The sequence below is a fragment of the Harmonia axyridis genome, chromosome 2 (genome assembly GCF_914767665.1).
Source record: "Harmonia axyridis chromosome 2, icHarAxyr1.1, whole genome shotgun sequence".
Taxonomy (NCBI): Eukaryota; Metazoa; Arthropoda; class Insecta; order Coleoptera; family Coccinellidae; genus Harmonia; species Harmonia axyridis.
This window is the reverse complement of record NC_059502.1, coordinates 7,277,778-7,296,731: the sequence shown is the minus strand read 5'-3', so window position 1 is coordinate 7,296,731 and position 18,954 is coordinate 7,277,778. Positions and strand designations below refer to the sequence as shown.

The 18,954-nt window shown below is 35.8% G+C and overlaps 2 protein-coding genes across 2 annotated transcripts; both read right to left on the bottom strand.

The window, feature by feature from the left end:
* Positions 1–264: 264 nt before the first annotated feature.
* Positions 265–17,175, bottom strand: LOC123673179 (paramyosin, long form-like). Its single transcript, XM_045607637.1, has 13 exons — positions 16,922–17,175; positions 16,565–16,621; positions 12,213–12,299; positions 11,987–12,153; positions 9,156–9,393; positions 8,162–8,506; positions 7,609–7,897; positions 6,292–6,419; positions 6,082–6,194; positions 2,044–2,368; positions 1,707–1,901; positions 1,093–1,470; positions 265–932 (listed from the first exon to the last, which is right to left on the bottom strand). The coding sequence occupies exons 1-13, from the start codon at positions 17,036–17,038 to the stop codon at positions 735–737; spliced, it is 2,637 nt and encodes an 878-aa protein (XP_045463593.1). The 5' UTR covers positions 17,039–17,175; the 3' UTR covers positions 265–734.
* Positions 3,538–4,334, bottom strand: LOC123673180 (paramyosin, short form-like). The gene has a single exon (XM_045607638.1). The coding sequence runs from the start codon at positions 4,282–4,284 to the stop codon at positions 3,538–3,540; it is 747 nt and encodes a 248-aa protein (XP_045463594.1). The 5' UTR covers positions 4,285–4,334.
* Positions 17,176–18,954: the final 1,779 nt, after the last annotated feature.

Sequence of the window (18,954 nt, the reverse complement as noted above, 5' to 3'; positions counted from 1 at the left end):
CAGGCGCAAAACCAAAGTTGTTCATTCAAAATTATTGGATTCAGAATGTTTGAAATCCAAAATTTCTACTTTCGGTAGACTCAGAAGCAATAAATAGAAAGTTCAATTTGGCCATATTCTCATTGTGTGAACTTCGCATCGTTTTGTCTATTTGATATATTCTTTTCTTAACCAGTATTTCGACGATTCATTTTTACAATCTGCTTATTTTGTAACCGATCTTGTTGAAATTGAATTATAGGGGTTTCAAAGGAACATCCTATCCAGAGAATAATTATTTTATTAAATATAATATTAAAAACACTCTGTATACAAGCAATTTATTCTTACACGGTACATTCACTTAGATTACATTACATTGTCATAAAAATACTTTCTACAACCCTCAGTAGAACGAAACATATCCGAAACCTACAAATTTCGTTCATACTTCTCAATAAAATTGCTTTAGATCTAATGGTCGCTTATAAGGTTATCGTGAAAAATGTACGTTTCTCAATGCCGTTTATCATCAAGGTATTGTCATGAATTGATTATCTAACGAAGACATCGGATGGATATTATTTTATTCTGAATATATTATATGCACAAAAATAAACTTAAAAAAGTAAAATAATATTTAGAGTAGTTCAAACCACCCGGTCGGTATTTTTACGTTTTTCTGTTGGTATGTCGGGCTCTAGCGACCGGGTTGGCGAAGATTCTGACTGGCGACATAGAAGGCAGTAATGCTTTTACATCTCGGTGGTTCTTGTGGTCTCCTGGACAAGGTAGACTTGAGAACCGGGAACCGAGCTGGTGGTGACGAAGGAGCGGTGTTTGGTGCGGATGAGGGATAAGCTGCTTTCAGCAGTGTCAGCACGGTCTTCCGCAGCTTCCAACTCCCTCTGGAAACGGCGCACGCGGGTGACGTTCTGTTGTGATACTCCCTCCTGCAGAAAAAGAAAACGTTATATTCTATGACATGACACGGTATCAAAAAAATTCCACAGCTCTATGATTTGGGAATCTTGGACCACAGAACGAATTATTCTGTAGTGGATTGAAAATTCATAGAGTGTTTGATGCAAATAAAGAGCTCTAGCTACTCACCTGTTCTTGAAGTTGTCTCTTGTAGATGTTGACCTTCTGGTTGGCCTTCTCCAAGGTCTCTTGGAGGATGGCAATGTTCTTCTGGTCTTCCTCGCATTGGATCATGACCTCTTTCACGCTGCGTTCCTTCTTCCTCAAGATCTTGATGGTTTCAGCATGACGTCTCTTTTCTTCGTCCAATTCAGCTTCCAAGTCGCGAAGTCTGGCTTCGAGTTTGCTGATGATTCTCTTGCCTCCAACGATGGCGTTGGCTTCGACTTCTTCAAGACGTACGCTCAAGTTCTTGACCTCAATCTCGAGGGACTTCTTGATGGCCTCGATCTTCACTACTCGTTCCTGTTCTTCGTGGAGGATTTCAACGGTGTGTTTGAGTTCAACCTGAGGGAGAAGATATCAAGGTTATTTTAACCAAAGGAATTATTATTTCACAAGTGCCAGTATCGAAGAATATGCAATTAGAAGGATTTGTGGTGATTCTTTGCTAGCCCGAGAGATGGTGTCGCAGGCAGCATATATCTTAAAAGAACGACACGGCTTGGGATATACACCCAACCTTTGTACGAATGTGGTAGGTGTATATGGCAGGGATCACTAAATTTTACAGGGAATTTTACCTGGACACGTTGGTAACGTTCATCAGAAATGCGGAGCTCTTTGGTGATTTCTTCATAGTCAGACACGATGGTGGTCAACTCTTGTTCTATCTTGCTCTTAGAGGAAGCCAAGTTAACGTTGATGGTGGTGAGTTCATTGATTCTAGAAGAGTATTCCTCAACTTGTTGTTCAGCTTGTCTCTTTCCACGTAAGGCCTAAGGAAAAAGGAACATAAGGTTAGAATTAACCTTCAATTGTATTATTGAGGTCACAATGCAGATTACACCATCCACTTCAATATGATGAAATTCGTGTTAATACTTAAAGAAAGATTTACCGAGTAGAAAGAAGACTTACGCTTTCGTAGTTGCCTCTGATTTCTTCAGCTTCGGCGGTAAGAGCCTGTACCCTCCTCTGGGAGACGCTGAGCTGGTCCAGGGTGACTTGGAGCTGCCTCTGGAGCTCGTCGTAGTGGGCGGTGATCTCGGTGAGTTGAAGGGATTGCTTCTTGATGGTCTTCTGGAGGTCAATGTTAGTCTTGTTGGCAGAGTCAAGGGACATCTCAAGCTCGGTGATCTGGATCTGGAGCTTCTTCTTGATGCGTGTGACTTCGGTCTTGAGCCTGGTTTCAGCTTCGACAACGCGGGCGTTGAGCTGCTCGATTTCGATGGAGGTGGCTTTGCTGCAAGGAAGAATTTGAGGTTAGGATTGTTGAGGGAGGTTAACTTGAGTGATTTAGGGTGAAATTTGCTTAGTGGAGTAATGTACCGAGAGTGCCTCAGCATACTGTGGATTTCTGTCTGACAGACCACAGTAAAAATTTGTACGAAAATGTGGCTTCTATGTACTTTATGATGCAGCTGCTACACAACCTCTCCTTGAATTTTAATATCATAACATATTTTTATTTATATTTTGTGTTCCAATAATTAATTCAGTTACCTTTTGGACATAGTAGCTATAAAGGTTTCGTCTATTTTTCAACTACAAAAATCATTGTGTTGCTTCAGTTTTTCAGACAGTAAATAATTGATTTGGTGTTGTGAATTTTTCTCCAATATCAGTACGAAGAAGAAGGTTTTCCAACATCTGAATTTTTTGGCATCAAGTCATAGAAATTTTTCTTGTGATGCAATACGCTGTGGAACTGGCAATTAAAATTACTTTCGCCAGCTGTTTTTCTTACGTACATCACCGATGTTGGCACAGTTACAAACGCCTGAGTTAACCCGACGATATTTTAAGATGCATTTTTTTTATTGTGATTTTGGAGAAATCTAAATGATGCAAGGATCTTTGAAACAAATAGTAGTAAAGCCGGAATTTTCGTTTGCTCAACCCATTGTTTCACTTTTCGACTGCTAAATGACATTAGAGAATATAAATATGCACATTCACTACATCAGAAGTATGAAGGTATAGGTATCAAGTGAATATGAATATCAGTATTTAAAAACCAGAATTCAATAATCCAGAACACCATGAAAAGGAGACTTTGCTGGATGAAATAGTAATCCTCAGAAGATGATCTTCATTTGGTGAATTCGAACTATTTTCTGAACTATCCTCTTCATTATTTGTTGTTACACTCCTTCTATTGTGGTTGGAAAGGCAATTTTTCATTTACTTACATGATGTTTTACATTCGTCTTTTCCATTATTTATTAAAACTGATTTAGCACTACGCTAAGATCAATATTTCAGCAAAATCGTGTTCATTGTATTAAAAAACACCATAGAGTGACTGATATCCACCGAATTGTAAAAAAAATCATCGAAAAACTCACCTCATCATAGACAACATGCATCGTTTATATTCAGACACTCACGTTACGTCAGACAACATCAAAATCACCTTTTATCGTAATAATAATGCTGCGACCTGACATTGAACGACTGAAGCTCTTGACTCAGATTCTCCAGCGGTTTTTCAAAACTCTCATCCACAGCTTTACACATCCGGTCCTCCATCAACCTCCTATGACCGGCAAAACTGAAACTTTTGCCTACAACCCCTTGTTCCATCTTTGTCACGTCTTCCTCTATAGTTTCTGCTATGTTCCTCCTGCTCTTCGCCAGTAATTGCTGCTCTATGGCCTTTGCTGATTTCCCTTTTAGATACTTCTGTTCTGCTTTTAATTCAGCCTTGACTTTCATATCAGCGTGCGGATCGTAATCGAAGTCCTTGTATCTGCTTTCAACAGTTTTGATCTGACGCAGCATGTCCCTCTTCTTCTTGTGCGTCTTTTTGACCTCGATCTTCTCCGTGATGCTGGCTGCCGATACGGACTGGTTAAGCTGGTAGCAACTTCGCGACGTTGCTTTTATGTTTCTCAAGTTTTCTTTAGCGCTGGCCTCAGTCTTTCTGGCCAGTCTACCCAGCTCATGTTCGGAGTAGGTTTTGATGGCGTTCATCGGGTCGTACTGACGAAGAGCCTTCTCTTCCTGCCATGGGAGGTGGGGGGACCTGCCCCTGACCCCTCTTTCCTTGTCGTCCAGGAAGTCTATCATGGGCTGGTAGAAGTTTATGCCCAAACCATAGTTGTATTCGTATTTCTTGGTCTGTGGTTGCCATTTTGAGGTTGACGGAGACGTCATCTGATTGTCGGTGCTGGTTTGATCGATCGACTGATTTTTTTTATTGATGGCATCGCGATTTTATTCGATTTTTTGTTTTGATAAGAGATGAGAGGATTCACTGCCAGGACGATGCGGATGTCAGGGCCGGGTTTATTTATAAATTGGAGACTTGGCTTGGGTCTTGATCGCTCGGGCGAATGTTTTTGTTAATTGCTGTTGGCTAATTGTCCTTAGGTCTCGCTTGTTAACATTCAGTTACGGCCTTCGTTTGTAATTGCATTCTTGATTTGTTGCGTAACGGTTTTTTTTGCAGGCGGTGTGTCATTGATGTAGAATCTGACAAAGCGTTTGTTGCTTTTTAATGTTGAATCTTTGGAATCGTTTGAAAAAATAATTTTGAACTATTGGATATATTTGGACCTTTTTTTTGTGAGAAAGTGAAGGGCTAATCAGATAGGAAAATCAGTTGCTTTTTTCCAAAAATACTTTCAGTTTGAGAATCATGAATCATGATGAAAGCTGAAATCACGACATCAAAATAAAACACGACAATTCTAAGAAAAGCGGTATAGCTTCTATTTCAGAGAACTTTTATACATAATTTAGTATTTTCTTTCTCTTTATGAATATCTAAACGTCCGTTCGTTTTTGATTCTTTTCTAAAAATTGATTTCTACATAGTTCTTCGTTAATATTTCGAAAATTGATGTTATGTACATTTCTGGTCCTAAATGAATTATTAAAATATTTGATTGTTATTTTATCTGTTTTCTGAGATGTCCGCATCATCGTCGGCTTCACATACAGGATGTTCGTAAATTGAAGGTACAAACGAAAATGACAGATTTCTTGGATTATTTAAAGAAAAAAGTCCTTTGAACATGGGCCCCGAAACTAGTTGTTCTAGAGATTCAGGGTGTTAAAATTTAATTTTTTTCAAGTTTTTTTCTCATTCCACCTTCCCTTCACAAGATATTCAACTTAAATTTGGTAAAGACATTCCAATTTGAAGATTTCATCATGTGATATGTTAATTTCGAATGCAAATATACAGGGTGATATTTTTTCTGGAACAGTGCCCATTTCTTTCTTCCAGAAAGACACTTTTCGGTTTTTTCTAGTTTTATCCTATCGATTTCGAAAACTAGAGAACTACCATTAGAACATATCTGCATTTTTTGAACAACCCTTGAAGGTTTTCTGAAGAAATTCATGCAGATTTCAAGGCTTCACAATAATACGATCTGCAAGATTTATAACCTGTATGTAGCTATTGCTCTAGAGTTTTTTTTGAGAATTCAAATTGTTTTTTATTCGATTGAAACCCTTGCTCCCATTTTTTTCGTTGCTAAGCAACACGACATATCGCTACAGTCAAATTTACTATTACAATATTCAAAATTCAATTCAGCTTCCTGAATTTATCTAAACACTTGATCTTTTTTTGAGATCAGATAAACAGATGAAAATTTTCAACTTCAACTAGATTTCTCAATATCCTCTCAACTTGGACAAAAGTCTCGTTTATTCTCGTTGAATATCTAAGCAATCTGTTTATCTAATGAATAAAAAGAGCACAAAAACCCTTGTGGTTTTACGTAAAAAAAACTCCTCCTCGACATTTTTTTCTTTGCGGCGTGAGCGTCAACCTTCAATTAAAAATCCTGGGTTCCAGTACAGAACCTTGTGGGACTCCACGCCTTAAAAGTTTCAAACCCAGAAGGAACATTCAAGTACACACTCTGATGAAACTAACTTATCCAAGATGATACACATTCGAAGGCAGTGCTATATAGGAGATCTTCGAATACTCACCGGATAGCTTCGATTTCTTCATCCTTCTCTTGGAGACGTTTCTCAGCTTCATGACGGAACTGAGCCAATTCGGATGCCAAACGTTGAGCACGTTGTTCTTCGGCTCTGCGTCCCTAGAACAGAGAAAAATTGTAGTTGAATTAAATCAGCTTAAGATTCAGCCTGGTCAGGATGAACAGATAGAGTATATCAGCAGCTTAGGATACTTACAGCTTCAGCTTCCTTGTAGGCTGCTGTGAGCTCGTCACGCTCATTCTCAAGACGACGGAGTTCCAATTCCAACTCGTGGAGGCGGCGAGTGTACTCGCTGATGGTGTTCTTGGCATCGGAGAGGTCATCTGGAACATTCAAAGAGTGAATATCGAAAGTAGATTTCAAAGTCACGAAGAAATTCTAGAGTGCTTATGTTTGCACAATTGTACTCTAATCTGTGAAATGTTTACGAACGTCTAATGAACGTTTCGACAACAATGTTGTCATCTTCAGAAACTAGAAGTCTTCGTTTTCGAAACATTCCTTAAACGCTTGCAAATATTCCCTGATGTGGCTTAGAGTATCTTCATATTCTGCTTAAATAATGTTACCCTTCGATCTGAAGAAGATGACTAAAAATACTCCGCTACAATTTTCTTTGTTGAAGAACTCGAAAAATTTATTTCAACCTAAATGTTGAAGCAGATAATTTATAGTGTTTGGAAAACTCTTCACCAACTCGAATACTAAAATAGAACCCAAGAAAGTAAGTAGAAGTAAATAAGAGGACTATTATTCTTCGTAATGGTCTGGTTTTGTTTTGATTCAGAGTCGGCCTTCTATAAATACATCATGTTCTGACTACAGAAGAACATGTAAATATTGCTCTAATTCTGGTTAGGTCGAGATATACTGATCCCGAAAAAAAGTAGGTATTTAATCTCTTTGACCTTCTGCATGTGATTCAAAAGTTTCGGGACTTCGATATAAAAACAATCTACTTTTAAAGAATTATTCTATTTTTCTTTTTAATTCATGGTAATAAAGAGTTATCCACTCAGATGTTTCATTTTGATATTGAAGAAACGGTATATTTTAAGAAAAATCCCATCTTTGTGGAGCATTGGCGTAGACCTTTTGTTTTACGTGGTCCCAAAGAAAAAATCTAAAGGTATTAAATCACAAGTTCTCGGTGAACAATTGTGACCACCTCTTCGAGAAATAACAAGACTTTTCTTGTGAAATTGTGATTGTTTCGTTGCTTGTGTGACACGTAGCGAGGAATCGACAGATCTCTCTCAGCTCAACTTCTAGTACAGATTCTAGCATATCTCATTATGTGTTTATGTTAAAGCTACTAGTATAACTCATTTGACTTTACCCCTAAAAATGTACTATTCATGAACAAGGTACTTTTATTCTATCTGTAATGGACTATCCTACAATTTCTGCATTTTTTAAGTTATATGGGTTTACTTCATTTGACGTTCTGGACAAGATAGTAACAGGTTAGATAAGGCATTTTAGGAGCAAAAGTTCTTAATGTATACTCACCAGCCAATTTCTTGTTTTCCCTGGCAAGACCATCCCTCTGTTCCCTGGTCTTCTCGAGTTCATGCACAGTGCGTTGTAATTCTTGCTGCTTGTTACGCAAGTCTCTCTGGGTGGATTCGTACAGCTGGATGGTCTCTTCAAGCCTAGCCTTGGTTTCAATGTTGATCCTTTCAAGTTGCTCGACTCTCTTTTGGAGCTCCCTAGCAGTTCCATTGGCCTTCTCTAAGTCGATGATGAGGACCTCTACCTCAGATTGCAGGCGAGATTTTTGTTTTTCCAAGTTGTTGACCTGCAAAAGCATGAATGATTCATATTAAGAGGTCATCTTTTGGAATTCTTAAAGAGGTAAGAAGGTATTTCTGTTTTTTTATGTGTTTTTGATAGTGAATGATCCCTCTCTAAGATTTGAGATCTCTTTCTGAGAACCAGAAGTTCACAAAAACACATGGTACACAAATGGTATCTTGAAATATCGTTCAAAAAGAAGCGTATCAATGATTGGAACTTATATAACCACATTTGGTGTGGTATTTTCTTCCCCATCAAAACTCACCTTGACCAAAAGTGATTCGATGTGTTCTTCTTGCTCGGAGATCCTGATGTTGTACTTCCTTCTCAATTCCTCGACTTCTTCAGCCCTGGCGGCAGCCTCAGCTTCATATTTGCTCCTGTACACTTGGACTTCTCCCTGTGACTTTACAAGCTGTCTTTCGAGGTCCAGACGAGCCTCGCTTTCTTCTTCAAGTTGGACGCGGATGGATTCAAGTTCAACCTCGACCTGGTGGAGTTGGGATTCGAGGACTGAGCGTCTTCTTTCGTCGTCTTCAGCGCGGCGGCGGGCATCTTCGAGTTGGCCGGCTAGCTGGGTCTTCAGATAGGTAGAGTTCTCAAGGCTGACCTGGAAGTGAGAAAGGTTAATGAGTTTTATTCTTATTATGGTCCTGGTTGCTCTACGTGGTAATGTTGGCTACGCCCTTGTATCTTTGAAGGATGCTCAGGCAAAAATTCTGATTTCAATTCAAGTTTTATCAGTTTATTATCACAAAAAATAAAGAAATAGCATCTTGCTAGTTCACCATGATTTAATTTTTATTCCAATCAATAAATTCAACTTGGACTGCAGAGATATAATCTCGAGCACATTATCTCATTGTATTTTATGTTTTATCGTATATAATAATACCTATAAATGGAAAAACTCAGTATTTTGTATTTTAGAATAGAAAGATTAGCAGTCCATAGTTTAAATTCCTTTTTTCTTTGGGTTGAAATAGAAATGCAATCTTTGAATATCGATTATATGTTTTTCAAAATATTAAAATAGTACTGAAAGCACGTTCTAGAATTCTATTAATAACCTATTCAGAATAGTTGTCTGTTGATTTGAATAGAGAGTTCATATTTAATAATCCAAAAGAACTGTTAAATTTGAAAAGTAATTAGAAAATGCTTTGGTTGCAAAATGGCGAAGGAGCCGGTACTCATAACACAACCCGTTGCAAAATGGCGAATGCATTCGTTCCATAGAAAATCCTGCTTTTTGTTACCTTGAGGTCCTGCACCTCCTTGACCAATTCAATGTTCTCCTGGGAGAGCCTGGTCTTGTGGGAGGTGATGTCGACAATGGTGCGGTTAAGTTCTTCGATCCTAACGTTCAATTCACTGATGCTGATCTCCAATCTTTCGGCATGTTTCACGCTGATCAGACGCTCCTTGTTGACGGTCTCAACTTGGGCGAGGAGTTCGTAAACTTCAGCTTGAAATTTGCTCTTCTCCTTCTCGGCCCTACAAAAAAATTAATTTTAACGGCTCAGTTCGAATAAATGTGATCGTGTGTGATAGCTTTAGTTATTGGAGATGATTTTGGGTAGACACCTTTAGAAACTGAAAGTATGTTGAAATTGATTTAGATTTCGATGTGAATGTTTTATTTCTAGTAAACTATTGTCTATGAGTGCTTCTATAGAAGCCCAATATAGGATAGAATTTAATTCATAAATCAAACTCTACCCTATTTGGATCGTTGGTATATAAAGCATCAAAAACTTGAAACAGATCATTAAATTTCATAATTGAACAAATTCCCTGATACTTTCAGGACCTAAACGTGTTTACCAAAAATATTCCTAATACCTAAAGTTATTACACACAACCATACTTAATTATAACAATGATTCATCATAATGAATCATTTGATTTGTGAGAAGTTATTTACTGAATTGTTGAATTTTCAATAGGTAATACAAAAAAAATATTAAGAAAATTGGATTCCATATTATGGATTGCTTTTCTGAAACTAAAAACCGGAATTTTTGGTGAAGTCAGAAATTTGATTCGCTTTGATTTGCATGAAAAAATGTTTGTGATTACAAAATTTACCCCTAAAGCACCCCCAAGAATTTTAAATGGCAATAGGGGTCGAGGGACCTAAAGTTTTGAAGGTTTTTTTATTCTTTTTATGGATATGCTAAAAAAATTCTGTTTTCTATTCGTTTCTGAGTAAAAAAACTCGTTGAACGTGATGTGTGAAGAGCCGCTATAAAATGTTAATAAAACCATTGGATAGGAATATAATTAAATATTCTGTGAATTAATAATATAGTAATAAGAATCTTATCAGTATTCATTCAGAAACTCGACCATCATAAAATTTTTCTGAAACCTTATAGCTTTAAGTCGTATAGAAAAGCTTCATGCCATATTGGTACCCGTAAACGATGTTAACCATCCGAAACGGTCTCCAAAATATGCAGGTGGCGCTTCTCAAGTATCGCAATCAAATCGACACAGAATCCAAACTTGCCAGACTTATTGCACATAATAATCTCACGTATGAGTGAGTTGCCAGCACAAATAAGGATGCGATTCCAATTCCCATACAGCCTTTCTATTTTTGAATACAACGACTCCAAACGGTTTTCCACCAGAATAACTGGCAGCAGATTATCAAGAGGATATGATGGAGCGCGTATGACAACATTCTGAGATTCTCTGGTTAGGATTACAGAGATCTTCTTATCGAGAAGGGTAGTCTTCAATTTTGTGTAAGACATTTGTATTGTTTATTGGTATGGAAATGGTTGACAATGTCTGTCAAACCTTGGAAATTAATCAAATTGATGTTTTGTAAAACATCAATTTCTTCTGTATATATTTCCGCAAGTATATTCTTCTTTTGAAGAAATTATTGATGAAGATTGTTAAAATAAGAAAAATTGAATGGGAATATTCTGAAGAATTTTATACCTGCAAAAGTAGATCTCCGGAAAAAAAATTAACAATAGTAAAATCCAAAATAGCCGTTTCGACACATGTTATACGAAAGAAGAAAAACTCAAAGAGGATTTTGGAATACAAATTTGGAATCCAATGGCAAAGTCTCTTCGGAAAAGTTGAAAAACTGGATAAATCTCCAGAAATATATTTCAAAAAAGCTAAAACGACGAAGGACTTAAGAGGCAAGTCTCAACAGAATGAACTCAAGGCTACTGTCAAGGCTCCTCACTACAAAAAAATGCCAAATAATGTTTGATTTTAATTGATTGTTGAGCTGGTTAATTATGAATTGATATTAATTTGATATGAAGATTATCTGAATGGCATTTGAAAAGAGAATGAAGGAAATCCGACCAAAATAAGGTAAAACAGTTTTGTAAATTTAGAATAAAATGGTAAATATAATTAAGATTTATCATTGAAATTGATTAATTTATGAGATATTAAAAAAGTTGAGGTTATGAGAACTTAGAGTGCCTCCTAACGAGAGATATCAAAACGAGAATTAAATGTTCGATGTAAAACCAATTCTAATTAGTGTCAACAACATTTTCGATGTTGTGCTCTTTCCATGTTTATTTTAGGATAGATTAAAAAAGAAAGAAAGGTATTAAAATAGAATCAAAGTAGAGAATTATGAAACATGAACCACTAATTCGATCTGATACCGACAATTAACTGCCCATAGCAAAACTGGCACAGCTGGCTATTTCAAATAGACCGATTAATTTGATGATATTTTCGGACAGTAAATTGCCTCCAGTCCTGTTGATTACAAACGTCCAGAGGACTTGATTTACGTGGCATTTATTAGATCTTGTTTAAATTTCGATCTAACTATTTTAGATCTATGTACTTTGATGGTTTCAAAAGTTTTGCACGTTTGATATTGAGTGTGAAATTGAATTTCTGTCTAAGTGCCTTTTTATTAGACTTTCGATTGCTCAACCTGAGTAATACATATCTCTGAGAGCCACCTGTTGGTTCTACGCTGAATCATTTACAGGTTTTAAGTTTTTTTTTCATATATTATGAAATGTTAACATTCAAATCGTTTTTTATGTATATTTTCATTCGAAGAGTACTTATACTTTGTTCTTACCTTGATTTGCACTTGGCCAGAGAGTCGATTTGTTCCTGAAAGTCCACAACAATTTCTTGATGTTTCTTCTTGAGGATAGCGGCTGTTTCTTCTGATTCAATGTGGACATCTTCAAGCAATTTTCTGAGTTTCAACAGTTCGGTGTCTCTCTTCTTGTTGATTTCGAACTGGATATTAAAAAATGGTTAGTTTTGTTGTGAATTTTCAAATTTTTTTTTTAATTCACCTGGCTTTCAGCTCCTCCTTCAGCTTCTTCCAAACGTTCGGAGAGTTGGATAACTTGTACACTGAGGTCTGCCTTTTCTCTTTCAATCTGAAAAAAAAGAATACGTGAAAATGTGGGTAATTGGTGAATAGTGGAAGAATATGGAAAAAGCAAAGGTAGGTTTAAAGCTCAAATTACTTTCTCAATTGAAACATAGTATTGTAGCCCGAGAGGGATGAAAAGCTGCGTTGAAGAATATAGGGTGTCCCATTTAAGAAAAATTAAATGTATATCTTCAAAAGAGTGAAAAACTTCTGTGCTCTCCTATGAGAATCATATAAACCATAAAAATTACTGAAAAAAACGTTTCAGAATTTTTCGAATATCTCCAACTGAAACCAAGATAAAACGAAATATTTGAAACAGTTATTTTCAGAAACCCCTCTATAACTCGAGAACGAATCGAGATATCTATGATCTCCTACTTTCTGATATCCTTGAAGATTTTTGCTCTAAGTCTTATAGTTACCGAGATGCTTTAAGTGATCATTGAATTTGGGACATCCTGTATATCTAAAAGGTTGGTGTCTCTGAAATTTCTATCCTAACTACCAATCATGACAGCTCTCTACATCAGTTGCCAATCTATGAAATAAAAACTTCATACATGCTTGAATTTATTATCGTACCTCAAATCTAGAAATACTCAACTGACTGTTTCCCGAATTCCAGAATTTTGAAGAAATTAATTATGAAGGAAGTGCGCTGCGTAATTCAGTTTTTGACCCCATTGTATGACATTTACATCGCCTATATTCCCGCCCACATAACGTATATCAACGTCGAAGTAAAAATACCTAGCTGTTTCATTCGTGAAGTGTTTTTCTAGAAAGAAAAGCCGTTTATTATTATAAGATGTTATTTTCGGATAACTCGGTTTACGCAATGGCGTTTCATAAATTGGGGCATGCACTCACTGGCGATTTATCATCTCACAATAGGTTTTGGTTTATTATTGTATAAATGGAATAATGATTGTTTTTTTTGTTCATTTTCCGTTTATATCGAGTTCATTTTGGAATACACTTAACTACGCCACTGGAATTGATTCAGAAAATCGGTAAAAATCCCTGTCTACGTTTTTTTATGAAACTTAATAACATGAATCTTCAAGTAAAAAGCTTTTCTATAGGCATGATATAATTTGAAATGGTTGTAATGGCACACTGTCTACTATTTTTGACATTTCTTAAGTCATTTGTGTTCAGTAGATTATGCCATTGGATCATAGAAATATGCGGGCTCCAACAACGTTTGAAAATTCTTGAATTGTTTTATCAGAATCAGTGCTCATTTATGAAAACTGATAGTGATACTCTTGTACAATTGACTTTTCTATGGTTCATTTAACTTGGTCTACAGGAAATCCTCCAAGAACCTCGAAATTCATACTCTACATCTAAATGCAAAATTTCAACCGGTATTTCTCTTGAATACAAAATTTCTCGAGATGTGGTTTTGAAATCACCCGGAAAATCAAATTTCAAATGTCTATAAACCTCGAAACTTTTGAGTGGATTTCTTTAATTGGCGATCTTAACCTCGGCATTCAAAATCCGAACCTAACCTAAAAATTTGAAGCAGGCATAAAAATGTTTCCGTTCTAAAGTTGTGGTGTTTACAGAGACGGACGGACAGAACTGAATTTGACCCGAATCTTCAGCATTGAGTAAAATCTGATAATGTGAGACCAATCTCTGCTTGAACTCCAAAAAAATACAGGGATGGTGACCAAATGATATAGCGCCCTCTTCAGGAGATCTGCGATAATTGTTGTAATCAGAGCAAATCTTGCTTCAATGACTATTGACATCAAAATAGTGCATGCAGTTTGTTTACTCCCAAAGAACAAAGGCGTTATCACCACATGAAATAGAAATAGTTCATGGAATGTCCCAACATCTGTTCGGTATGTTTTCCTCCAAAATTTCGTCATTTTCACACCTCAAATCCAGTTATCTCATTTATCCCGATATAAATATAGTCGATACGAATTTAGAACGGTCAGCATTCCACGAGGTGAATCTAGCCAACTTTAAAATAGAAAAGTGATTGCCGAACGGAGCTAACCCACTTAGTTAGTCACTCGCTAAAAATTGCTTTATTTGCAATATCTCTCTTCTGAATGAAATTCGGTTATAATTCAGCTTTTGGGTCCATTATTCTCATGAAGTATTTGTTTTTTGAACTTTGGTTTTTTTAGTTGGTTCGGTTTAGAAGGTCTTTTTTGGATTGTATGAATCATGAAGGACTTTGCTACGTGTGGGTGGATATTTCGTAAACAATATCTAATTTGAGCTAAGCTTCGTAGATTGGAGAAGCCTTCTTAATGTCTACATGAAAATTTACTCGAGGTGAACTTTGAGTCTAGAATTTAGTCAATCAGAAGTAATCTTTGGAATCTTAATATTATTTGCGGTTGAGAATTTTTTAAATGTTATATTGACTAATTTTTTCTCTTTCTAGAAGCATATTTTAATGTTTATTCTGAAAACACGATCTAAATGACACTTAATTTGTAACTTAAGATTTCATAAAAAAATAATTCAGAGTTAATTCTTAGTTTTACTTTCACGTGACCATTTCAATTAGGGATTCATCAAGCCAAGTAGCTTGACATTTTAACTACCTACTTGAATGAAAAATCAAGCTCGTGAAAAATTACATACTTGAGCTTGACTTGACTCGATTTAAGATATTTATTGCTTAACTTAATATCAAGCTTCTTGATATTACTTTAGTTTGATATGCACGCGTCGCACGGCATATATTTCTGCAATCTCGTGCGCGCTTAGACTAAATAAGGAGATTCCTCAGGCGCCGAGAAACTGAAGATTCGCCTGTGTGCTTTATTAGTAGTTTTCTCACATTTCTATGAAATATATTGGTAGATTTTGGTAGTTTCAGAAATATATTTCTAAACTTGACTAAAATGGCCAAGGAATATTTTTATCAACGCCTGCATCTTCAGCTCCTGTTGAAAGACAATTTTCAGAGCTGCTATTACAGTTACAAAAACCCGCGATAGGTTAGGCGACAAATCTATAAGATGCCTCATGTGTCTTAGATCTTGCATGGAAAATTATTAAATCAATATTAAGAAATTTATTTTTTATTTTGTTATGATTTATAGTGATTAAATTTATATTTCTATTTCAAAGAAGTTGGTATTTTCGCTTCTTTTATACAATAAGTGTAATAAATAAAAGTGTTTTTCCAAGGTTCCTTCTCATTTCTTCATTTTTCATTGATGTGACACTAAAGCCAAGCCGTGAATCCCTTATTTCAATATTGATTATCATGAAGAAGCGAAAAAAATGATTATTCATGAATCTAGCAAAGTCAAATTCAGCTTAATCTGTAAATTAATTTCTTCATGGATCAAGTTCCAAGCATAAACAAGTAGCACGATGTGAACTTTTTTTTGTTTCAAAAAACTTTTTTTTTTGGATTATCACCAACATTTAGCAATTTTATTTTTGATTCAGTTTGTGAAATTCAAAGATCAAAATGTCACTCAATACTCATCACTATTAATTATTAATGTTGAGGTTATTTGTTAAGGCATGAGTGGCGTAGCTAACCAAATATTTGTACCCAAATAGAATACAAATCAAGGTATATTGCCCTACATTTTATCGAATAATAATCTTATGATCAAGAATGAGACTAAGAAGAAAACTTCATTATCAACACAAAAATTGACAAATGAATTAATATCCACGAAAACAAACTAACATTAATACTTCGGTGTGACATCATCAAAGTGTCTTGATTTGGACATGTTTATATTTGTGTTTATTGGACCATAACAATCAATTATCAATAATCGAATTCTATATTGAACGGGAGATCAATGATTCATTAAACAGACCTATTAATACAGTTTTAATGTTTCAGGGCATGTTGATTGACTAAAATTCTACATATTTATCCAAATGTCACTTAAAAAAAATACATTTTCGTTTATCTTTTATGAATGTTCAACTTGACTTTATTCTTATTATCATTAACTATTATTATTAAGGTTATTTGTTAATTCACTAGTAGGTAACCAAATATTTGACTCAAATAGAATCAAGGCAGATTGCCCTACATTCAATTAAATAAGAATATTATGATCAGAATGAGAATTTTATATTTTTACGGGATATTAACCTATATGGTGAGTATTAAGCAGAATTATCAATACAATCTGAATGTTACATGTAATTTTGAAGATTTAGACTAACATTTTAGAGATTCATGGTTTTTGTCAGTCATCAACTTAGCATGCGTTTTTGGTTACATTAAATAAACTTGTTAATACTCACTCTTTGCCTCAATTCTCTCTCGATTTCAAGGTCATCTTGAAGAAGGCGGATTTTGTCCTGAAAAAGGAATAATTTTAGGTGAGTTCGAACTAATACCGACTCTAACTCTAAGAAATACAAAATTAAATAGATGGACAACGAAGTTTCTCACGAAAATCTTCGCGTACAAGGTGGTTCAAAAAAAAAAAGAACAAAAAGTGACGAATTTTCCCAGAGCACTAAAACCGCGCTTAAGCCAAATTGACACTCGAGAATCACTTGTCACACCATTGTCACGTTTTTCACACAGAAACTTCGTCGAGTCCATGTAGGGTCAACGGAAACCCAATCCGGTCAACTTTTTTTTTTTATTTTTACCTCAAGCCTGGACAGTGCCGATAGGTCGGCGCTGTACTCGATGCTGACGTCGGCATTGCCGGACGTCCCTCCCGATGATCTGTAGGTATACTTGGATGTCCTCGCCACGGTGGCCATCTTCCAGGTTGTTCGTAGTCGGTTTCGAAGAGAAAAAAACTAATCAAGTGTGCACTGACCGTCGAAATTTCAGAAGTAGAAACCCGCGTGCTGAGCCGCCTGTCACTGGGGCTTTTGTCGTTCGTATTGAAGCGCCGCGACGCCTGGTTAAAAGGGGGAATCGAAGACGGCGTCTGCGCAGGTCGCGAGGCGCATCTGTGACTCAGAATTCGCGGTATTTCTGGAAGGATACCGATATCTGGTTGGGTTATTTCGAGGAATTTGGTGCATTTATTGCAGTTTTTTTTTTTTGATTTGGGTTTGATGTTAAGGGGAGATTTTAGGAGGTGTTCGGGGTTGGGTTGACACAGATCTATTTTTATGGTTGTGACTTAAGTCATTTTGGGTTTTGATACTGGACTCACCCTGATTCAGGTGTGAGTCAGGCAGTGATTAATATTTATTTACGTGTAATGAATTCATTTTTAATGCGCTCATTTGATTGTACGATGACATTTCCTGCAAAAAATATAGATGAATCATTCTTATAGTGATTAATATACAGGGTGTGGCGTAATTAATGGATAATCCTGTACTGGCGAATAGGGGAGGTCATGGCCGACCAGAAAATGTGAAGTTATGTTCAGTAAAAATATCATAGTTTTCGAGATAGCGGACAATTTCATTTTTTTCTGAAAAGTGCAAACATGAGGATTATCATACTTTTTTCTCTTAATTAAGCAAGATGGTAGAGATTTGGTAGTTTATCTCATAGTACAGCTATTTGAGAGTAAAATAAAAAACAATGCCCAAAGAAAAAACAAAATTTGTGATCACAGCAATGAATTTAGTGAGTAAAGGTGCACTTTTTAGAAAGAAATGAAATTGTCCGATATCTCGAAAACTATGATATTTTTACTGAACATAACTTTACATATTCTGATCGGCCATGACCTCCCCTATTCGCCAGTACAGGATTATCCATTAATTACGCCACATCCTGTATATATGATATTTAATATCGCGCCGAGGTCCTCCTGTAGACCATTTTTCATTGATAATGGTCTCCTCACTCTGGCCCCGATTTTCATTTTCAAATGTTTGATTTATACCAAAGAAAACCAATGTAACATGACCAAACTTTCGAGCTTTCATAGCTATAGTACAAGAAATGAGGGATTATTGTGTATACCAAAACATAATACTTCTAGATTCGAATTTTCACCAATGTATCAGTGTATAAAAATTTTTAATCACTTACCTAAATCTTTGCGTAGTCTCAAGTTGAATGAATTAAAAAAAAACAATTAAGAGTATGTTAGTCAGTATGTTCCTGAATATTTTTCTGATTTTTGTGAATAATTTTCTATTTTGATTTTTTCCTGTGACTTATCCTATTCATTTTTGTCTGACTGGATGAATAAAGTATTGTTATTATTATTATTATAAAGAAGAAGAAGAAGCCCTTCAATATATGTCAGCTATTTCTGTTAACGAATACACAAACCAATCACTACACCTATAGGGGGAGATTCAAAAGAATATATGATGTGAACTGAGTGTTAAAAATCTAAAGTTTTAATACTTTGGGAGCTGATTATAGTCTCAAAGTAAGTAAAAAAGGTCATATAATCATGGTTTTGGAGATATAAGCGATTTTCGGTTAACTAACGGGTGTTTTTTTTCGAGGTTTATAACTTTAAGTTGGCAGTTTGGTTTGGCAATTCATCATGAATAGACTCACGCCTGAACAAAGCTTGCAAATAGTGCAATTTTATTTAGAAAATAATGGTTCTGTGCGGAATACGTATCGTGCACTACATCCATTTTATCGTCGACAAAATCGTCCATCAGAGCAGTTAATTCGATTAACCATGGAACGTTTTCGCACCACGTTTACTCTCATTGATAACTCGCATCCCCAGAGACGCCGTACG